The 19,623-nt window shown below is 39.6% G+C and overlaps 1 protein-coding gene across 2 annotated transcripts; it reads right to left on the bottom strand.

Moving 5' to 3' along the window:
- Positions 1-1,279: 1,279 nt before the first annotated feature.
- LOC144015794 (tetraspanin-18B-like) lies at positions 1,280-16,730 on the bottom strand. 2 transcript variants are annotated; one of them, XM_077516132.1, is made up of 9 exons: positions 16,594-16,730; positions 12,960-13,106; positions 11,724-11,849; positions 10,764-10,958; positions 8,836-8,910; positions 8,631-8,714; positions 8,328-8,486; positions 5,922-6,005; positions 1,280-5,738 (listed from the first exon to the last, which is right to left on the bottom strand). In XM_077516132.1, exons 2-9 carry the CDS (start codon positions 13,050-13,052, stop codon positions 5,685-5,687), a joined length of 870 nt encoding a protein of 289 aa, XP_077372258.1. In that variant the 5' UTR covers positions 13,053-13,106; positions 16,594-16,730; the 3' UTR covers positions 1,280-5,684. The 2 variants fall into 2 exon arrangements, with proteins under 2 accessions (XP_077372258.1, XP_077372256.1); XM_077516130.1 differs by lacking the exon at positions 16,594-16,730 and adding an exon at positions 16,367-16,584.
- Between the last annotated feature and the right edge of the window lie 2,893 nt (positions 16,731-19,623).

The raw sequence follows: 19,623 nt of genomic DNA, 5'->3' as shown, positions 1-19,623 counted from the left end.
TGCATGTGCAAAAAACAAACAAACTTGGTAACAGACTCAAAAGCGTGCACAGAAAATATGCCATTGAAGACATCCATGTTACATTCCTTCTTCTAAACAGCTGACGTACAAGTGTCACAATCGATACATTGACACTTGATCATCTCCATTTTGATCATCTTTAAATTCAAAATGTCAGCCTCCTGACATTTAACATTCTCATTTCTGAAGTCCTTAATGCAAGCAGCAGCTTTTACTTTGGAAACCTAACATTTTTTGCATTCAATTTTAAACAGTCTCAAACTAATCAAGTGTGCCGCCATCTTGTGGTCTATCGTGGAAATACACAAATGACGGCGACAATTATCCATCCACCCACCTACCTACCAATGTTCCTCTAATTTTCCGTGTGACTGTGCATTCACGCAAACTTCTTGAGCATTCCATGGATTACGGTGAGCGAAATCCACGGACAGACTCACAATGCCACTTAATCACCATAGTGAGAAGTGAAGCCACCGGCAGCCATCTTACATTGCCACCCACTAAACCGACCAAACTTGAAAATATTCGTTTTTATTTTTGGGACAGTGTGATTACGTACAGGAGACTGACTTTGAAAGTGAAATCTTGACTTGGTGTCATTTGTATTTTATGTTAATTAAAAAAACAAACAAACTCAACCAGTGCCGAACTGTCAAAGTTGTCCTGATTTTTTTATTTTATTTTTATTTTAAGTTGAAGTCAAGTCATCTTTATTTATATAGCACTTTCATTCAAGTTCACATAAATGTCATCTGAACCTCAAGATAATTCAGCAAGCTGGAAAAATGCGAAATGGCTCATCTTTTAATTTGATATCTATCTATCTATCTATCTATCTATCTATCTATGTATGTTTATCTTTGTTTCCATCCATCCATCCGTCCGTCCGTCCGTCCATCCGTCCGTCCGTCCATCCATCCATCCATCCACTCCAAAATATTGTTTTGACCACCTGGTCGATGTGACGGACCAGGAGGGAGATGCTGCCCCCAAGTGGTGAAAGAAACATTTTCTTACGTTAGCATTGATGAGGGGTTGTATTTTGAAAGTTAAACCAGTATCATGGCCTCCGCTCCCAGCGGACAATCTCTGCAAATAACATCATTTTGTTTCATGCTTTGTAAATGCCAAGCTTCATCACAGTAAACTTTTGTTTTCAGCAAAACAGTGCAACTCATTGCATTCTGTCCCTATCATAACAATCACAAGGCATGTACTCATTTACTTACAGAAAAAAACAATGTACGAGAAATGGTTAGATCTAATGCCATTTATTGGGATCAAATGCATACATAAGCATTTCAATGCCTAAAATCACAGCAGTAAGAGTATCAATATAGACAAATTACGTTAAGTCCGTGAGTGTCCTTAAAGGTGCACGATGCAAGATTAGACTCAAATTTCAGTGTTCAAAAAAACATATTTTTCACCCGCACGTTTTAAGAATTGTATTATGTTTGGAGGCACGACTGTGGCACAATGACTGTTGCCCCTATTTTTCTGTAAAAGGAAAAAATGAGGGAGCGTTTGGGCCGGAAACTTTAAATGTGGCTCTGAGCATGACTAAGCTATTGTCCCTGTTCTCGCGATTGTTCACGCAACTTTACGGACAGGACAGCTAATTCAAGATGGACTTGAACAGACCTGCTCCCGATACGTCTCAATCCCTTATGGCGACTCCACGGAAGACAAAGAGAAGTAAAAAACCTCCAAACCAGAATCACGGGAGGGCGCGGATAAATATAGGAGCAGCGTTCGTCAGGTGGAGAGAGCTAAGAGCTATCCTGGGGATGAAACGGGACCCACAGCTTGCTGACTTTTTGCTAAAAAGGTAAGACTTCGTAACAAAAATACGATAGGGTCTATTTATGATTAGCAGTGCAGAATAAAAGTACCACACGGCCGCTTACTAATGTCGCCGCACTTGGGCATATTAGCAACGCACTGCTATCCTCAATGTCATCGGATTGCACTATTTACGTTTGGAAGGTTGTAATTAAGTCAGCTGCTTCGTGCCCCTTTAAAGAGCAATAAGCTCACAAAATAGTTCACACACATTTGAAAAGTGCAGTCACTATATAGACACACTCAGGTTATACAATAAAATACATCATAATAGAACTATGGCTGTGAAAAAAATATGAGCATTTGGAAGGTTTGAGTTACTATATACAACAATAAATGGAAAGGGTAGCAGCCAGTGTACATAAGACATATCCTTAAAGGTGCCCAATATAAAATATTCTTCACTCATAGGTCAAGGAGAGTGCTTTCTGCTAAAGATTCATCTGATTCTTATGTCCAGTCTACTTTACACTAGAGCTGAGCAATTAATCGAAATGTTATTGAGGGCGATTTCGATTTTTGGCTTCTCACCATCTTTAAAACATTTGATCAAAGAATGAAGATTAACATGCATAACGGCGTGGCACTTTTGCAGGTTACCGACATTGAGAACGCACCAGGTTACTTGTGTAGCAAAGTGTCACGTTCTGCGATCCCGCCGTCCCGTACCCGGGATTACACCGGATGCGTGTGCGGTGGGGCTGCGGTGCGTCTTGACTGCGTGCTCCGGACACGTCAATTTTTTGGCCAATCACACCGGCTGCGCACAGCTGCGGTCCGGCAGCTCCGTCGCCGACCACTTCCCGCCGTATCGCGCGTGATAATGTGGCATTAAAAACGACAAACACACAGAAAGTCTGTGCTCAACAGAGAAGCGGAAAGAGAGGTGGACTTTTATTATTTTGTGGCTTTCTACCTCCAATATAAACCTCTCCTCGTCCATGTTCGCTGGTGTCTAAACCGTAAATGAGCACCTCGCACGTTAACTACAGGCCCGGCTACGCCCACATCACGTTTTGCTAACATGCTTGCCAAATAGGAGCTGGCGAGTCTTTTATTCTGAAAGGTAACCGGAAATTTATTTTGAAACTGTGTCTGTCTTCCTGTCCCGCTCGATGTGTTTTGTGCTAGCTTGCGTCATCCGTCAAAAATAGAAAATAGGTCTATCCGTGCGGGAGGGTTGCGGTACGCAGCAGCTGAGACACAGTCGATACGTAACGCACACGCACCCGGTGTAATTTGCACCATTCGAATGAATGGAATCTAATTGGTTGCGTCGCCGGAACGCACCGCAGCCGCATTCAGTGTGAATCCCGGGTGAGCGTGCTTTCAGCTGTTTAATCAACACCCCAGGTGGCGTTTACTGCAAAACTAAACACACAACAAAAATGTAATCCTTTTTTGTTGTGATTAGTTGTTAAATAATAAATGTCGCATTTAAAAACATTGCTTGTGCCAATGCTAAATCATTACATAATCCTACTGGCATGCTAATGGTGAATTAGCATTGATCTCCAGGAGTGATTCCTTCAAATACTGAATATTCACAAAGGCTGCAGGAGCCCATACACGTACAGGCAACATAATATTCAAAGGCAAATAATAATATACAAAGTTAGAGCTCAATGGCTCAAACTTTCTTCTACTCTGAACGCATTGTGTGAATTCCATGCATGCACGGTACCACACTGCCTCCAAGTGCCCAACATGTGCACAGCAGGAACAGCCGGTATTTATTTTTATGCTTTTCTTTTTTTTTTTTTTTTTTTTTCCCCAGTATATTCATATTTTACTTTGCTCCTATTTTATTTTGTGGTTTGTTCTTTCAAGTTATATTAAATGTTGCATTTTCAAGGATTCAAGTAATACAATCGAGGTCCCAGGTCAGCCCAGTCATGGGCGCAACACACGAGAAGTAATGTCACTCTCTCGCAATTCATTTCCTATGGAACAAGAGCAACAAGGCAAAAAAATAAAAAATAAATCGCCTGCCATTGGTGAATGTGAAATTTCACGCTCATTAACATAGACGTGAGGCCTTTTGTTGTCGTCGCTGGGAGCTACAACCAATCACTAAGATTTCATTGATGAGCCACTGAATACACAGCGCACGACCCAGCAAAATGGAGGAGCTAATTTTAGCAGAATCACATTTTTGTTCGATACTTCATGCAAAGATTTCTGTGACGTCAACAAAAAGGCCGCTGCATGGGCGCTTGTTGGTTCCAGAGTTTATTTGTCCTATAAGTTTTCTTTAGCGTTTTTGTAACAGTTAAAATAATAATACTCTCATGATAATAATATATTCTGAATCTTTATACTGGAATTATGTACTTCCAAGGAAAACGTTTTTCCCTCTGATTTAATCGCCAATCAAATCTGTTGAAAAAAATTGGGCGATGGCTGTCGCTGCCGTCGTGTGCCGAGTTTGACCTGGGATGTGATGCGGGACGTATTACGCTGACGTTTGTTGCCTCACATGTGTCAAGCCTTTAAATCCCAAGGCTTGCACAAATAAAAAATAATAATAATAAAAAATAAAAACAATGAAAATATTCCCAATTTAAATGTGAGCTAAACTACAAGACAGCAAAGGTATGTAGCAGAATAAAAATGGGATGAATGGCCAGCAGGGTGATGGTAGTTTTGAGGAGTTTTAGTAGGCCTAGTTGAATAAATGCTAAGTGGAATAATCATCACCCTGACAGTCGGAGCAAGACATGATCAACAAATGAACACACAGACTCCTTTTACATTAGCTTGTCCCCAATATCCCATTTCTTATTGTGTGCCAGTATGTCTCATACTTCCAGCAGTAGGTGTGTTCCTTCAGCCCAGTACATTACCGTATTTTCTGCACTATAAGGCGCACCTAAAAGCCTTTAATTGTCTCAAAAACCGACAGTGCGCCTTATAATCAGGTGGGCCTTATATGTGGCTCAATATTGGTTAAGTATGGCTACCATAGTCAGGGAGCGTCACCGAAATAACAGCAGTTAGAACGGTAGTACCACACCTGAACAAGGCTGGGAAATATTGTACATATGGATAGTAACGTTTGAACAATATTGAGTTATTGTTATATTGTTAATACGGAACCATATTTTGACTGCACTACCGGTAACTTGTTTTGGGAGTGAACAAAGTTGTCAGAATGCCGGTTCGTATTCAATTACCGGTCATAAATATTGACTGACTCATCTGTTTTGTTCAGATTCCCTTTAGCACAGCTCCATCTATTACAGGGGTGGCAAACTGTGGTCCTCGAGGGCCGGAGTCCTGCAGGTTTTATAGATTTCCCTACTCGAAGTACAGCTGATTCCAATTAACAGGCTCGTTATCAGGCTTCTGCAGAGCTTGCTGATGAGCTGATCATGAATCAGCTGTGTTGAAGAAGAGAAATATCCAAAACCTGCAGGACTGCAGCCCTTGAGGACCGGATCTACCACCCCTGATCTATTGTATGCTTAATGCAACCCCAGCCACTGCAGTAGCTTCTACTCTATGCGCCTTATGATGCGGTGCACCTTATATTATGGAAAAACGTTTTCATATAGGCCATTCACTGAAGGTGCGCCTTATATATGGAAAAAGTTTTAAAATATGTCATTCATTGAAGGTGCGCCTTATAATGCGGTGCGCCTTATAGTGCGGAAAATACGGTACCTCGAAAGTTCAGCTGTGAACATTTTTTTGATGTTTATTTTTTTTACCCCGACCAAACAAAATGAGTTCAATCAATTTACAAGTCTTGATTTTCTTCGTTCCTCACATATTCCCTATTTTGTTCTTGGGAATAAAACAGTCCAAACCAACTAGGCAGTCCGGAGTCCCCTGAAGAAGCATATGGACACGGATACAGCGAGAAGCTGAGGAAAAGAACGGATGCATTAGAACATGGGGATCAATTCATACACAAACATCATGAAATGACAGCTGGACTTAACCAAGTGAACTTTCCACACAAAAGTGAAAATTCATGCTGTCGACATTTTATCATTTGGAACTTTTCCACCGTGCATAGCAAGAGACAGACAAAAATAGCTCCATACCTGCAACATCATCACCAGAATTACCAAGGCTCCCACTCCGTAAACATAATATTTTTTATTTTCCACCACTCTCGAAGCACAACCCTGTGAACACACAATGAAGGACAGCATAGTCAAGTATCAAACTATGAATTGGCAGAATTGCTTTATTAGTGCAGTTTAATTTTAATTAGGAATATTTTGGCTACTGTGGCAGTTATCACTCTCATAAATCAGTCATATAAAGCAATTATTTTTTTCAACATCTGTCAAAAAAAAAACATTACTTTTTACCCGCTTCAGCCGAACACATCATTGTGAAATATACATTATTGTACTTTTTCCCCTCCAATGATGCCCATTTTTTTCTGAAACGTCTTCCAATTAGTATTGTAATAATTATTGTATCACAAGGTTCACATCGTGATATTGATTGCATTGTGACTGAATGCATAAGGTGGACATTTCTACTAGTGCTGTCAAACAATTAAAATTTTTCATCTGATTAATCACACTTTTTAATTTTGATTAATCACGACTAATCAGCTAAATTACTTGCGTATTCACGTAATATAAAATACAAAATACCGTAATATTTTGACATTAGCGCATTTTATTATCTGAATGTCATTTGCAAACATTGATTAAATGCATGTACACAATTGCATGCATGCGTGCATTGCTCAAAACGTAACAGCACCATATCAATTGGGTGCAATTCAGCAATTAGTAATTAATTAAACGCAAATTAGTTTTGTTTTATCTAAAGTCCCGTCGGGGTGTTTTTTAAAGCGAAATTTACCACCGAGCACACCAACCGGAGTCATCCCGCTCATTTTGGAACAACAGGCGTAGGAAATGCCGTGCATTGACCTGCGCAGCCTTCAATACCATCCGCGGTTACCTTCTAGGCTCAAGTGCGGTCCAAAAAAATAGTGCGATTAAAAAGCGTTAATACGTGATTAATGCGACATTTTTCTCTGATTAATTAATCTATTAACACTTTAACTTTGACAGCCCTAATTTCTACGTAACCACCAAAGGCGTGATGAGTTGAAGTCCGAGGGTGGCCCTAATTTGTGGCAAACTGCAGTCCTTGAGGGCCGGAGTCCTGCAGGTTTTATATATTTCCCTACTCGAAGTGCAGCTGATTTCAATTAACAGGCTCGTTATCAGGCTTCTGCAGAACTTGCTGATGAGGTGATCATGAATCAGCTGTGTTGAAGAAGGGAAATATCCAAAACCTGCAGGACTGCGGCCCTCCACTGCATAGACCTTCTTTTGCTTTAAAAAAAAAAATGCTTTTAATAAATCCAATCAAGTATGGTGCACCTTGATTTCATGGACCTGACACAGTGTTTATGGAGGTAAATATGGTCGCGCGTGTAGCGGCCCAGCTCAGATTAACAGACGGCTTAATCCAGGCTGGAGGAGGTCAAAATAGTTTTGAGAAATGAAACGTCACTCATTTCATGGAGTTGGAAACGTTTACAAAAGATGACGCCATTGTGCTCAATTACTCTGTCACCCCCAATGTCCATGTCATGCTTCATGTTTCAAGCGGGATTCAAATGATCATAGAAGTATTACTGTAAATTTTTCAGATGTCCCGCAAGGACTCTCCCTCACGGAAAGCATATTGAGCGTTTCATGACATATAGGTCAGATTTGTAAGGATGAGTACGACCTGATCATTCAATAACACTGCAGACGCATCAAATACAAATCCAACTGAGATGGAACATACGAAACAGGCACGGAAGTGTACTTTACACATTGCATGAAGGAAAAAAAAAAAAAAGGAGATGTATGTCGCATATTACGGAGCCCCTAAGGTGACATGGTAGAAAAAAAAACAACTTTGCGTTCCCTCGCAATCACGCAAAGATTGCGTGCCCTCGCAAAAAACTTTGCGTTCTCTCGCAAAGATTGCGAGGGAACGCAAAGATTGCGTTCTCTCGCAAAAAACTTTGCGTTCTCTCGCAAAGATTGCGAGGGAACGCAAAGATTGCGTGCCCTCGCAAAAAACTTTGCGTTCTCTTGCAAAGTTGTTTTGCGAGGGAACGCAAAGTTGTTTTTTTCGCCTACCATGTCACCTTCGCTGCGCCGTAAACACTTCCGGGTCATCTTCCATGTGAACAAAAGCGACGAGGATGGAACGTTTGTAAGCATGAAACAAAACAGTGGGAAAGCTTTCCCAAAGCAACTAGGATGGAGCATGTATTTTTCCACTGCTTTGTTTACACGTTGTTTTTGTTCACATGGAAGATGACCAACAACTTTGCGTTCGAACGCAAAGATTGCGTTCCCTCGCAAACTTTGCGAGGGAACGCAAAGTTGTTTTGCGAGGGAACGCAGTTTTGTTTTTTTTCCTACCATGTCACCTTAGGGGCTCCGTAGCATATGGAGAAAAGAATTGGAATTTACCTCAATTTCGGTCCCTTGTTGGTAATCGTTACATTCTGCTATCTTCTCGAGCCTGTTTTCCACTTTCTGATCATTATGCATCTCTCTGCAGCAAATTTCTAGAAGCCCAGTTTCTTGGAGTTTGTCTTTTTGGAGGGTTTCCATAGCACAGCATTTATGCTGAAATGAGACAAGAAGAGTTCTGTTTTAGAAGCATGCGTTGCTGAATTGTTGTCTTGTAATCTGGTTTGTAATCTTTGAAATACAGTACGAGTTCTCGTGGCGGTCAGTATGCAAGCACTGTCACATGCGCGATGTACTTACGCTTCTCATCACATCATCCCACGTTCCTCTGTTGGCTTCCGTGCTCGTTGGTGACCTATAGACTTTATCAAAGTCTTTATTTGACTGAAAAGAGACACATGTGAAGGATAAGGCACAGACACAGTCAGTATCACCATTTTATTAAAAAAAATAAAATAAAATAAAAAAACAACAAGTGATAGCGTCACCAGATACTGGAGCTTACCACATTAATACTGGTGAAGGCCCAAATCCCAAGAGACAGCTCTGCTATGAAGAGGATGCTGATGGACACGAAGAACTGCAACAACACGAAAGAACACAGCATCGGATCAAGACATTGATAGGATCATTTGAACTGAACTAACAAATCTGCTCTGACAATTATCTTCTTCACTCCACACTACAGCAACTACGGATGGCCAAAGACCCATTTCAGCATCGTGCGTATTTAAAAAAATTTTCAGAGAAAGAATTTTTGAAATATGAACAAACAGTGCATTGGAGTTTACATTTAAATCAACAATTCCAATAGATCTCTATAAGTGCAAATTTTTAAGTATAATCACAAGACATTGTCAAATAAACATGCCTCAAAACTACTACCAATAGTTGTTGTTTTTAACCAATTATGCCATGCCAATTTTGTAATCATGGAGTGTAATAAAAATCAGAATTGAATTTCACTTAGTTGCAGAGCCCTACATAGATAGTATTATGTAAAAGCTGATTTTTTAACATTGCCTTTAATTTTTAACAACAAATTCAATTCACAAAATTTACAAACCCAATTCCAAAGAAGTTGTTGTTGGATGTTGTGTTAAACAAATAAACACAGAATACATCCATCCATCCATCCATTTTCTTGACCGCTTATTCCTCACAAGGGTCGCGGGGGCTGCTGGCGCCTATCTCAGCTGGCTTGGGCAGTAGGCGGGGGACACCCTGGACTGGTTGCCAACCAATCGCAGGGCACACAGAGACGAACAACCATCCACACTCACACTCATACCTAGGGACAATTCGGAGCGCCCAATTAACCTGCCATGCATGTCTTTGGAATGTGGGAGGAGACCGGAGTACCCGGAGAAGACCCACGCGGGCACGGGGAGAACATGCAAACTCCACCCAGGAAGGTCCGAGCCTGGACTCGAACCGGAGACCTCAGAACTGGGAAGCGGACGTGCTAACCACTCGACTACCGTGCCGCCCACACAGAATACAATGATTTGCAAATCATTTTCGATAGGGCCCAGTGCAACCGATATGCATTTTTTTTTTTTTAGGCCGATGTTGATTCCGATTTTTGGCAGAAAAAAATACAGATTAACGAGTAATCTGGAAATTATTAAAAAAAAAAATATATGAATGTAGTTCCTTTTCAATGGGTGTCACTTACACTTTTTTTTTTTGGTATTAAAATACAAAGGCTGCGGTTTGGGGAGAGGGCTAAAACTGGTCTTGGGAGGATCCCCCATACTGCATTAAAACAGTGGTATCGGCACATTGGCAAGTACTAACAAGTAACATGCCGATGCCATTATTCTTAACGCTAATATAGGACTTTGGATGCAGCCATCTTGTGTCTTGCTCGCGCTGACATTCACTGACGTGTTCACTGCATGCTGAGCGAAGACATCCTATTGGCCCTCTGAACCAATAGCAGGTCAACTTTTTTATGTTGAGAAAAAAAAACAAAAAAAAAACGACTAGGTATAGGTAAACTGGGTATTGGAATCAGTATCAGGAGCCAAAAACGGTATCAGAACAACATTAGTTATCAGATCAAGCTGTTACTGTCAGTTCCTCCCCTTGCATTTCTTTCTCAATCACACTTCTCCCCTGTTATAGATTCAATGGAATTGGCACTAGCTACTGTTTAAGGTTAATCTTTTGGAGTAGCACTAGCAATAAAGCTTACGTGCATAATACATATTCTGTATGAATGCATATATGCCCGTCGGTGGCTCATTCATCCAAGTCATGTCTAAAAGCATGCTCGAGTCTTCACATGCACATAAACACAACTGAACAGGTTTAAAAATAAACTAATCAGTCACTTATCAAAACACCATATTGAGGAAGAAAAATCACAATTATTTCCCCCAAATCGTTCAGCACATAGCTACACGTCAGCAATATCAGTGTACTTACAATGACGATCATGCACCTATTTCCTCGGCTGGTTCCACAGCCGCCCAGGGTGCCCAAAATGAAGAGAATGCCTCCACCGAGTAACACAGCGTAGAGGATAAATCTGAGGGTCGGGTCGGCATGTATCACAGCACTCATGTCTAGGTCACCCGCAGCCACCAAGGATGCAAGACAAATGAATATTAACCCTACCCCCTAGAATAGGGAGACAAAAAATTTTTATACATTAGAAACTTTTGTAAAGTGGACAAAATATACAATGTACAACATAATATAGCTGGTGAAGAGAGTAAAAAGTTGGCCAGATGGTTGCTGTCCAGGTTGGGGACTGTCCACAAATGACATATTCCAGGGTGACGACAATGCAAAATGAATTCACAGGAACCCATGGTGTTCCGCAGGGTTCAATTCTAGGCCCTCTGCAGTTACTAATTTCAATGATCCGCTGTGACACATTAGCTGTAGTGCAATGCCTTTTGACATAAGTGATGACATCGTCATCGGTCCTACACACCCAGTGGTAGAAACGCAAGGCTGTGCCGTTCAGAGGTGCACATTTTGAAAGTTCAGTGACCACGAAAACGACTCTTATGCTCACTGACTGTGAAAGGTCCACAGGGGAAACACAAAGGAATGGACATCTCCATTGCAGAGGGCTGTTTGCCAGACTTTTACACAAGCGAGTCTCTAAGGCTTGATTGTGCCTAATAATTCATGAAAGCGGACAATCGTCTTAACTCTGCCCTCCTTCAGACTCACTTTCGTATGTTAACGTTGCAACCTGTTGTAATAATGTGTCCGAAAGGGAACAAACAAACAGACAGACAGTTTAATCAAATCAAGATTGTCCCAATGTAATTAAAATACAAATGTGGTCAATCTGTCACCACCATAATTGTCAGAATTCATATCAATGACACCAACTTTATGCAAGGCCACATAGAGAGATGAAGTACTTACAGCAAAGATGCAGGAGAATATCATCATGAGGGACCTGATGCAATGTAGACTGTCACCCGCCATGGCTGTTGGTTTGCCTCGCCCTTTATACCCTCCTAGTCCTCCTGCTCCTCCTCCTTCATGATCCTGTCAAACAAACAATGTGCTTAGTGTATCCAGAAATCACCTCCCAGTTGCAGGGATTTACTTTATTTTGTGCACTCCAAGTAATGAGACTACAAAGAAGATATTTACATCCATTAAAAAAAAATAAAAAATCTATCCGCTTTGATTTGATTTTTATTCATCTCAAACAAGCACGACAATAAATAAAAAAAAGAGGAAAGAAAAAAAGCACAATATAAGATGCAAGTTTGACAAATGCAGAAGGAAGCAAGCTTATCAAGTTTAGCCCCCCCCCCCCCCTTTTTTTTACATAATTTCAAATCCCTTTGTTTAATACGACAATTTCCAAATATCATATACGTTTTATTAAGGTTTAATGATAATTTATTTACCTCAAACCAACTTTTTAGTTTCAACAATTCCCTTTTGAACATGGATAATAGTTAGTGTTGTTCCGATACCAGTATCGGGAGAGGCGTCGATACTGCATTAAAACGTTGGCATCGGCAAGTACTACTAACATAATAGAACGATACTAGTATAGAAATTTCAAAGTGGCGCGCTCACTGATGAGTGATCATGTGTTCAGTGCATGCTTTTCCTGTTTCACAAAGGTTTTTAAGCAGTGCCTGAGCAAGCCATGATAGTAATGATTTGACATCCAAGTGAGTATGCAGTTTTTCAGGACTTAAAATAATAATAAAAAAATAAAAAATATCCAAATTATGTGGTATCGGTAGCTGGGAATCGAAATCAGACACAAGATGTGGTAATGGAACAACCTTAATCAATGCAAATCTCTTTTTTTTTTTTTTTTAAATATTAGACACTTTCCAAATATGTATAAAATAAAAATCTTGGGTCCCAAGTCAACCATCTTTGTTGTTTGCATTTGCCGCACACACTTTGAGGGCGGAACTTGAAACCTTCCTCAAATGCAGCATAAAACCGCCATTTTGACTCGTGAATTGTCAACTGATTGTCAAACAAGGCTGAAATCTAATTCTGGTTTGCTTAGAACATACCGAAGCCCAACGGAATGGATGACTTCGAGACATGCACTGCGGTTTGTTTGAAAACGTCTTACAGTAATCGTGAGGGTTTGTTTGTAGGTTTCATATGCGTTCTTACCCTTCTGTATTGCCGTGAGGGTGGGTATTGTGGTTCTGTGTAGTGAGACTCTGGCCGGCTTCCATAAGGGGCAGGCTCTACGCGGGTGCGCATCTTCTGTTGTTGGAAAGAGCCTTCCTCAGCAACCTTAAGTGCACTCTACTTTTCCTAATGTGAAAGTAACAATGGCATTTGGTCATTGGTGAGATTTTGGTTGGTCATTCATAGGCATGAGCTGATAATCGGATTGACGATTTACTGTGGTTTTAAAGAAGCCAAGGTTTCAATAACTGCTAATACTATCTCACCGGTAACCTCTGGTGAGTCTAACGCACGGAGCAGGAGGAGAGACGACGGGAGGAAGGGGTAAAACAAAAAATACACAACAAAACATGTACATGTGTATGTAGGTGCCTGCGTTCTAAAAATAGCTCACCAGTGATGGGACGCTGTCACTTGCTAAGGAGAATCCAAACATAAGAATAATGTTAACATTTGTTTATTTATTTATTTAGACTTAACATGGTACACGTTTTCTAATCGGGATGTAATGATAACAGCAATATCGCGATATGAAAATTTCCACAATATCGTCATGGCACAATATTAAAAGTAGCACATCTGTTCAAAAGGTGAGGTTGTATTACATTTGTGCATTTCTAGCACCCTCTGACGGTCAGCTTATTGCTGCAGTTTAATTTTAATTAGGCATGTTTTGGCCACTGCAGCAATTATCACCATAAATCAGTAGTACCAGTAGATAATTTTCATAATCTCTGTCAAAAAGTGACTTTTTGCCCTTTAGCTGAGCACAGCATTGTAATTACATAGACCTTGACACTTTGTGCAGCTCCAGTGGGAGCACATGACAGTAAAATGACTGGCCAAGCACATTTCTTTGTCACTGCTGTTATGTATAAATACATAAATGGGTGTTTTTTTCCCCCAATGTGTTTTATTTAACAATATTAGGACATTATTGGGATATTATACAGTATGGTATCCTGTATTTTGTGAAAAATAAAATGGATTGTAGTCAATGACAAAAAAAAACCCAAAAAACAAAAAAACAAAACAAAAAACAAAACGCCTTTTTGTTAAAAAAAAAAAGAAAAAGAAAAAAAAAGGACATTTTAGAGTTGTAATATTAATACTGTAGTACCATGATGTGTTTTCTCACGGTTATCATATCGTCAGACTCTAATATCGGCCCATGCCCAGTTATTCACAATTACACAACTTACTTAGAGCTGCGGTAGTTATGAAAGCACAATTGTAAAATAGAGTTGTATGACTGAAACGTCGGCTTGCCACCAACGAGCTACCTTAAGCTGCTCCCCCAAACACAGAAATCTTCAAACAAGGGTGTCATAATTCAGTGACATCAAAAACCTCTCACGTCAACGCGGAATCAAACGTCAGTGATTTACATTTCATGATGCCAATAGAAAACCACTTCACAATCACATATAATTTTTTGGGTGTGAGGGTATGATGTTGCCACCCTGGTTGTGCGAATTGTTCGCACCTGCATCAGCAGCCAGTCATCAAAAACATGATACGGAGCTCAAACAATGCTACGACTTTCTGCACTCACAGTGAGTTTAGTACAGGGCTGGACTGACGGGGAAAAAATAAAATAAAAATGGCCCTGGCATCTTGACCCGGCCCAGCCCCCGACTCTTGCCTAGAATGTAGGTCTACCAATGATGTTTATTGACAGTTTGCTATCTATATTCAAAACTGATTAACACTCATTCGCTCGCAGCCATTTTCACAGAAGCAATCCTGTTCGCTCCCGGCTGTTTTACTGAATTTTGACTGATTTTGCAAGGCCCACAGAATAGTGTGTTCAATTGCTATAAAAGCATGGAACCTATCAAAAGAAAGATTAAAGTATCTTCTTTCATCAGGAAAAAAAAGTATGTTTCTATCTGTTTCCGTTTTAAAGCAATTAGCATTAGAAGAGAGCTAAGTTTCATCAGTTTTCACAAATTATTTAAAATTAGTAATTTAGCTTTTTTCTAGAAGAAAAAATAAATAAATAAAAAACTTATTTACACATTATTGGGAACAAATGAGTTAACGGACGACTGGTCCCTCCAAATTGTGGGCCAGTCTCTTGGGGTAAAATGTAGGAAAATAATTAAAACGCACTGCATCTGCCCCAAAAGAGGCCGGCCCACCAGGCATCTGCCCTATATGCCAGATGGCCAGTCCAGCCCTGGTTTAGTAGCAAACAGAGCTGCCCTATATCTGACAATACAGTATAAGCGGCATCCTTGTCTGGAAGTCTTCTCATCATATTGAAGAGAAAGTCAACCCAGAGTATTAATTTTTTTTTTAACAATATTTTCAATGCAACCCCCACAAGTCAAAACACGGCTTTCTGATCAGTATCGCATTTGTGGAATTTGAGTTAAGCAGCAAAATCTACTCATTGTTAACCATCTCAGGGGGCGGCCATTTTGCCACTTGCTGTTGACTGAAAATAGCATCAGTTGCTCAGGGCTCAGGGAATGACCAATTACGACTCAGCTTGTGAACGTCACATGACCAAACTCAAAACAGGTGAGCCGTGATTGGTCGTTACGCTGTATTCGAGGAAGGTGGAAGTTGAACTTTTCCAACTTCACAAAGTATTAACTCGGACCTCCGACCGGATTCAATCTGACATAACTTAACAATGGTGACCCGTTCAACCCCCATAGAGACAAAGACCATCAATGGTAAACCATAGGATTAGAAATATATTTATCTATTTTTTTATTATAACATTAGTGTTTCTAAATAAGTAACAATACGCAACCCAAAGTGATTTGGACCTATTGCGTTAACCTGAACAATACATTTTTTTTAATAGAAATCAGCCATCTTTGTTGTTTACATTTGCCTCAAACGCTTTGATTTCGGAACAGGGAAAATCCAAGTGCAATGACTTCACGCCTTCCTCGAATGCAGAATGAGCCCTGAGCAACTGTGATGTCATTTTCAGTTGATAGCAAGTAGCAAAATGGCCGTCCCCTGAGATGGATGAAGACAAGTAGATATTGCAGCTTTACTCATAGTCCACACGTTAAGAGTGCTGTGATTGTACTAGTGGAGCAGCATAGGCCTACAAAATATTGTCAAGAAAATTTTGAGGTTGATTTCCTCTCGAAGGCTGCATAATTTTGACCAAAACAATAATCGCGATTATGTCTAGTTGCCTACCAATATTATAATCATCTATTTGCATTTTTGTCGCACAGCTTTTCAGCCAACATTGTGAAAAGTTTTCAGTTGATATTGAAACTCGCTTTCATATAGCATGTGATGGGAATTTGAGTTTCTCTATCAACTGTCTGTAATGCTTCAACTCAAGATCAACATTCAACGGTGAATCAACTGCTCGCAACTTTAGCAAAATTGAGAACAAGATTACTTACGAACAGGTCCAAACTCTGTCTGCAAACGTGCTGGCGTGTCGTACGCGTTAAAAGTCAAACACAATGTAACAACAGCTTATAAAAAATACTTTTCAACCGTTGGGTGCTACAAAAGACGTTTTACGCAAAGTATTTCAGAGGAACAGCAGATGCGGTCAATTCCATACAAGTATTGGCTCGGCCGGAGGACGTGGCGGCGTGTGACAAACGTCAGCTTTTGTGCTCACCTTTGTCGGCTTGGGGGCATTGGAAAAAACGCCCAATGTGCGTGACCACATCGTCCTTTCATCCATTCGACGTTCACAGCTCGTGTTCGCTTTGCTTGCTCGAATAATGGGTGGAAATACAGTCAACACGCACGTGCGTTTTTTTTTCTTTTGGGAGGGGAGAACGCGAACGTGCCAATTACGTCACCTGAACACCCATTTGTTTGTTTGTTTGTTTGTCGGTTTATTTGTTTTTGCTAGTTTCAGTTGTTTATTTTTTCCTCGATCGCCCATTTAAGTAGTCCAGAAAAAGGTCAAAACGGTGATATGTAAGAACAATTCACTATTTCTAGTTTCTCACAATATTAAAATTATTATGACATGAATATGTGAAGTTTGTAGTTATTACTGGTTACAGAAGAATTCCGAATGAATGCAAAATATATTTAGCAGGAGAAAAATAGCCTTCAAAATAATAAGTTATAAAACAATATTTAGTAAACAATGAACAAAAAGAGTTGTAGAAAAATAGGTCTTGTTAGATCTCAATATTGTCTCGGCCAAATCTTAAACTTGTTTCTTTATCTTGTGTTATAAAATTACCGACAAATTACTCCTTTAAACATGAATATAAGCCTAAAACTAAATAGATCACATTCACCAAGTCGGGACTCAAACCCACACTCTCCAGTTTAGGAGTGCAAATTGCTTACTGTGAGCTAAAATTCCAGGCCGCCGTTTCATAATTGTCCACCAACTCAGCTCAGCACCATAGTTTTACATAAAAAATAAATAAGATGACCCACTTTTTTTCTTTGGATTATTATTATTATTATTTATTTATTTATTTTTAACAATGCATGAGACTATGAGATTGTACATAGAAAAACACTAAAAGTGATCTCTTACAATTTAACCAATGTGACCAATCAAATGTGTGTTTAACAATGCAGTTTGTCACTCAAACCTCTCCAGACTGGGCAAGCACATGTGCCATGTCACCCTTCAGCCCACCTTCGGAATTCAGGCGCAGCAGGTACATGCAAGCCTAAAAACTGGAATGAAGATGGGCTCTTGTGGCGGTAAACAAGGCTCCAGTCTCCGGAGGCATATCACGTTGCTTAGTCAACCTCCAAGGCAGAGAGTCCGAGGCTAAGAAGCTTTGAAACGTAGTCAATGCTAAGCAGCAATAAGGGCATAAAGCCTGAAAACAACAGAGAATCACTAGGAGGAATATAGAGTAAGAGAGGTTTACAGAGAAGAAGAGTTATAACTAATGCTAATTCTCAACTCCTGTCCTCAATGTTGTGGAAGAGCCCAACTGGGGACTGGAGTTGAGGATTAGCACAATTGGCACTGTCTAATAACGATTTTTTATTATTATAATTATTATTATTATTATTAAGTTTTTTTATTATTATTATTATTATTATTATTATTATTATATGTACAAATGTATGTCTGTCTATGTGTGAGTAACGCATTCAAACGTTTCGCTGGGCATCTCATCAACTAATACCAAAGTTATTACAGTTCACAAAAACTAAAACAAAAATTGGAAAAAACAATGTAGCGAAATAAAATGAAAACAACGCTTTCACAAAAACAAAAGCCTACTGAAATGTAATCTTGCTTTTGGGGGGTTGAAGAGCATGCAAAAATGTCATTCATTTTTATCTTTGTCGATTTATATAGTACGTGATCTTGCAGGGTTCATTTTAATGTATTTTGTTGAGTATTGCTGTACAAAAAAATAAAATAAAAATAACCTAAAACTAATGAAAACTCCTAAAACATAACATTAAATTTTAAAAAATTAACAAACTCACTCTAAAAACAAATTTAAACTAACATACAGGGCCTGTCAAGTCAAACACTTTCTTTACAGTAAGTTCCATGCTGTCCTTTTAGTCTGAAATTTAATGAATTGGTGGAATGCAACTGCCTCAAAATTATGTCTTAAAGCCCATCGCCAAATTTTACCAACTAACTTGCAAAACAGATTTCAAAAGAGAGAAAGTAGTGAGTACAAATTACCAATACCAGCCAATACCAGCCAATACCTTGCTGTCATTCTGTTAATCGGTGCAGATGTTAAAAGTTTTACTTCTTTCTGCTCCTTTCATCTCTCTTTCTGCATTCTGATTAATGTTTGTGGAATATAAATTAAACATAAAATCCACCCATTTTTAATAATCTCAGGGCAGCCATTTTGCCACTTGTTGTTGACTGACAATGACGTCACAATTGCTGAGGGGTTAGGTATTGACCAAACACGGCTCAGCTTGCTAACGTGACATGACCAAACTCAGAAAACAGGTGAGTTCTGATTACTCACAACAAGAGCCTGAGTAACCATGATGTCATTTTCAGTCAACTGCAAGTAACAAAATAGCAGCCCCTGGAGATGGATAAAAAAGAGGTGGATTTTGCTGCATAGCTCATATTATACAAACGCAATATTAATCAGAATGCTACAGACTGGTGTCGGCATACAACATATTTTTGTAAAGAACATTTTTGGGTTGAGTTCTTTAACAATGTAAGGAGTACGAATAAGAAGTAGGATGATTAAAGATGCAAGTAAACGAAAGATGCCCCCAAATTTGTACTTTAGGTAACATTACTTGACATCTCTGAGACATGTAACTTTGAGTGACCCCTTTTTCAAAATTATATCGTAGAAAGAAAAATTGAATTGTAATGTTTGGTGAACTTAAAAGCTTGAGGAGTTAAGTGTGGTTATTTATTTATTTATTTTTTTTAATAAAACGTAGTATATTGGTGACGTTTTAAACAGCAGTAACAACTGTTCACCACTAGATGGCAGACATCGCTTAATAGATCTTCGCCGGGGTCTCCTCCATAGGGAAAAGGTGCAAATTTGTACAGTACATATATGGACTGCTTTTTATATAGCGCTTTAATAGGTGATTCGGTGGCCATTGAAGACGAGGGTTGCCAACTTTCTCATCCCGCAATAAGGGACAGGTGCACGGCACAGTGTCATGGTGGTGTGAGCTTGACGTGTGAAATCAGTGTATATTCTGA

This window comes from Festucalex cinctus, chromosome 3 (genome assembly GCF_051991245.1).
Source record: "Festucalex cinctus isolate MCC-2025b chromosome 3, RoL_Fcin_1.0, whole genome shotgun sequence".
NCBI lineage: Eukaryota > Metazoa > Chordata > Actinopteri > Syngnathiformes > Syngnathidae > Festucalex > Festucalex cinctus.
This window is presented reverse-complemented; position numbering and strand designations above follow the sequence as displayed.